General features: G+C 39.7%; 1 protein-coding gene across 1 annotated transcript; it reads left to right on the forward strand.

Moving 5' to 3' along the window:
- Positions 1 to 666: 666 nt before the first annotated feature.
- Positions 667 to 2685, forward strand: ugt5d1 (UDP glucuronosyltransferase 5 family, polypeptide D1). The gene is made up of 2 exons (XM_016493425.1): positions 667 to 742; positions 962 to 2685. The coding sequence occupies exon 2, from the start codon at positions 967 to 969 to the stop codon at positions 2563 to 2565; it is 1599 nt and encodes a 532-aa protein (XP_016348911.1). The 5' UTR covers positions 667 to 742; positions 962 to 966; the 3' UTR covers positions 2566 to 2685.
- The last annotated feature ends 393 nt before the right edge of the window (positions 2686 to 3078 follow it).

The raw sequence follows: 3078 nt of genomic DNA on the forward strand, positions 1-3078 counted from the left end.
AGAATACTTTACCAAGACTTTATTTGCACCAAGGAAGACGTACACCGCGGACAGAACGAGAACACACACGCACTTTACCAAGACTTTATTTGCACCAAGGAAGACGTACACCGCGGACAGAACGAGAACACACACGCACTTTACCAAGACTTTATTTGCACCAAGGAAGACGTACACCGCGGACAGAACGAGAACACACACGCACTTTACCAAGACTTTATTTGCACCAAGGAAGACGTACACCGCGGACAACACACACACACACGAGGAGGGGATGACGAGACACCTGGGAGCAATGAACCATCATGGGGAACACCTGGGACAAATTAAACATGGGAAAGGAACACCTGGGGAGCAAGACACAGACAAAACATGGAACAGAGTCTGACAATATTACACTAAATAGTAATATTTTGATGAATAATAGTATTATTTTTTTCCAAAAAAAAACAAAAACAAAGAAACCCTTACTGACCCCAAAGTTTTGAACGGTAGTGTATATTTATGTCTGTCTAAACAGGGTGAAAGCTGGATCAAAATGACATGCAACAGTCCAAAAGGGTCACATAAAAAATATGTGAGTGCACCTTAAACCATATGCAGTGTCTGCCTGTTAATTATTGATTTGAATGTTAATAATTTAAGTGGACTTTGTAAAGCAGAATTTGAACTTAGTGGTTCAGAAGAATAGAGCTCTGGAATGAGCAAGTGTTGGTCTTTCACTCATGCATGAAAAATTAAGGTAAGAGTCAGTCAGTAACAATTTAGTTGTGTTAGTTTAGTACATTAATAATTTCAGTGTAGGATAAAGCAGTATGGAAAATTAATGTACGGATGATTTCAGTGTAAAAAAAATCTTTTTTTTGTGAGTGCAAAGGAGGTACTAAACTAAATATGTAACTAAATAAACTAAATATATATAACTAAAATATATTAATATTTATTTTATTTTTTTGCTCAGATACAATGAAGTCACTTTCCAACCAGTCACACGTCATTGTTGGACTATTTTTGGTATTTTCTGTTTTCACTCTGAGCTGCAGCGGAGGTAAAATTTTATTGTATCCTGTCGATGGAAGCCACTGGGTCAATATGAAAGTCCTGATAGAAGAGCTGCACTCCAGGGGCCACAGCATCACCGTGATCCGACCCAAATCCAGCTGGTACATCATGGAAAAGTCCCCTCTCTACACTTCCATCACAATCGCAGATGAAATAAGCGAATTTGATAACTTTTTTGAAGAGTATTTATGGAAAGTGATCGAGATAGAAAGAGGCGACGCTTCTGGACTGTCATTCTTGAAGCTCCAGGTCGATTTGTTCTCCATGTTGTCAAAAGCACACTATATTATATGTAAAATGGTATCGGCCATTTTGGAAGATAAGATGCTTGTGAAAAGACTTCAGGATGAGCGGTACGACCTGGTGCTCACCGATCCTGCATTAGCAGGTGGCGTGATTTTAGCGCATTATCTAAAACTCCCTCTTGTTCTCAATGTACGCTGGATCACAACTGGTGAAGGACATTTTGCTATAGCACCATCTCCAATGTCTTATGTACCTTTACTAGGCTCTGGCCATACAGATAAAATGAGTTTCACTCAAAGGGTTAGAAATGTTTTATTTCACAGCTTTACTTTCTTCCAGGACAGATTTGTGGTTGGTCCACATTATGATGCGCTAATAGATAAGTATTTGGATAACAAAACGGACATTGTTAGCCTCATTCAAGCTGCTGATATTTGGCTCACGAGGACTGATTTTGTCTTTGAGTTCCCGAGACCAACCATGCCAAATGTTGTTTACATGGGTGGATTTCAATGCAAACCCTCCAAGCCTCTTCCTGCAGATCTGGAAGTGTTTGTGCAGAGCTCAGGAGACCACGGCTTTATTATTATGTCATTGGGAACACTTGTTAAAAGTATCCCTGCCGACATGGCTAACGATATTGCAGCCGCTTTTGCTAGTTTACCTCAGAAAGTCATCTGGAGACATCTTGGAGATCGGCCATCCACTGTGGGCAACAACACTCTTATCGTGGACTGGATACCACAGAACGACCTCCTGGGACATTCCAAGATCAAAGCGTTTGTAGCCCACGGAGGAACCAATGGAGTGCAGGAAGCCATATACCATGGGGTCCCGATCCTGGGCGTCCCTTTGTTCTTCGACCAGTTTGACAACTTAATACGCATTCAGGAGAAAGGAGCGGGTAAGATACTTAAGTTGTCAGAGTTCAGCAGTCGTACTTTTGGACAAGCCCTACGGGAACTGCTCAGTAACGCCTCCTACAGGACGAACATGCAGAGACTCTCAAGTCTTCACAGGGACCAGCTGATGAGGCCTTTGGACTCGGCCGTTTTCTGGATCGAGTATGTGATGAGAAATAAAGGAGCGACTCACCTGCGCTCAGAGTTCTACAAGATGCCGTGGTACTCATACCATTCTGTGGATGTCTTGTTGGTTCTCTTCACTGTTGTTGTTGTGTTTGTGTTTTCTGTGGTTGCAATAATCAGATATGTGTGTTATAAAACGTGCTGTAAGCGAAAAATAAAAAATGAATGATGCTATCTAGATTTTTATACTTAGATTTGCATGCAAAAACAAAATAACTGGGGAATAGGTAAAGACTTTACTCAAATGCTTTGATAATTTGAACAATAAATACATTTTCTTTTTTTAAAAGGTGTGTTTCCTTTTAATCAATAACTGGCTTTAATTATATATTGAACAACAGCACTGATACAAAAAATGTGGAAACATATTTAAAGGGGTCATATAATGCCACATGCACTTTTACAAGTTGTTTGGACTGAAATGTGTGTTGGCAGTGTGTGTACACAACCACCCTAAAATGATAAAAAGCCACCCAGTGGTTTTTTGTTTAACCAAACTATGTTACGGACTTTTCATTAAGACCCTAAAATATCATATCAACTTGTGGAAAATGGGCATCCTATGGCCCCTTTAATACATTAATATTTATAAAATACTACTGACAAACAGCGTAATGTGTAAATTTTTAACTACAAGTTGTTATATGAACAACCAGTAACTACACTGATGTTTCACTGTATG

Source organism: Sinocyclocheilus anshuiensis, unplaced genomic scaffold (genome assembly GCF_001515605.1).
Source record: "Sinocyclocheilus anshuiensis isolate Anshui unplaced genomic scaffold, SAMN03320099.WGS_v1.1 scaffold694, whole genome shotgun sequence".
In the NCBI taxonomy this organism is placed as follows: Eukaryota; Metazoa; Chordata; class Actinopteri; order Cypriniformes; family Cyprinidae; genus Sinocyclocheilus; species Sinocyclocheilus anshuiensis.

Excerpts from the sequence above, each read along its gene's own strand:
- ugt5d1 (XM_016493425.1), top strand. The coding sequence starts at position 967 with ATGAAGTCACTTTCCAACCAGTCACACGTCATTGTTGGACTATTTTTG.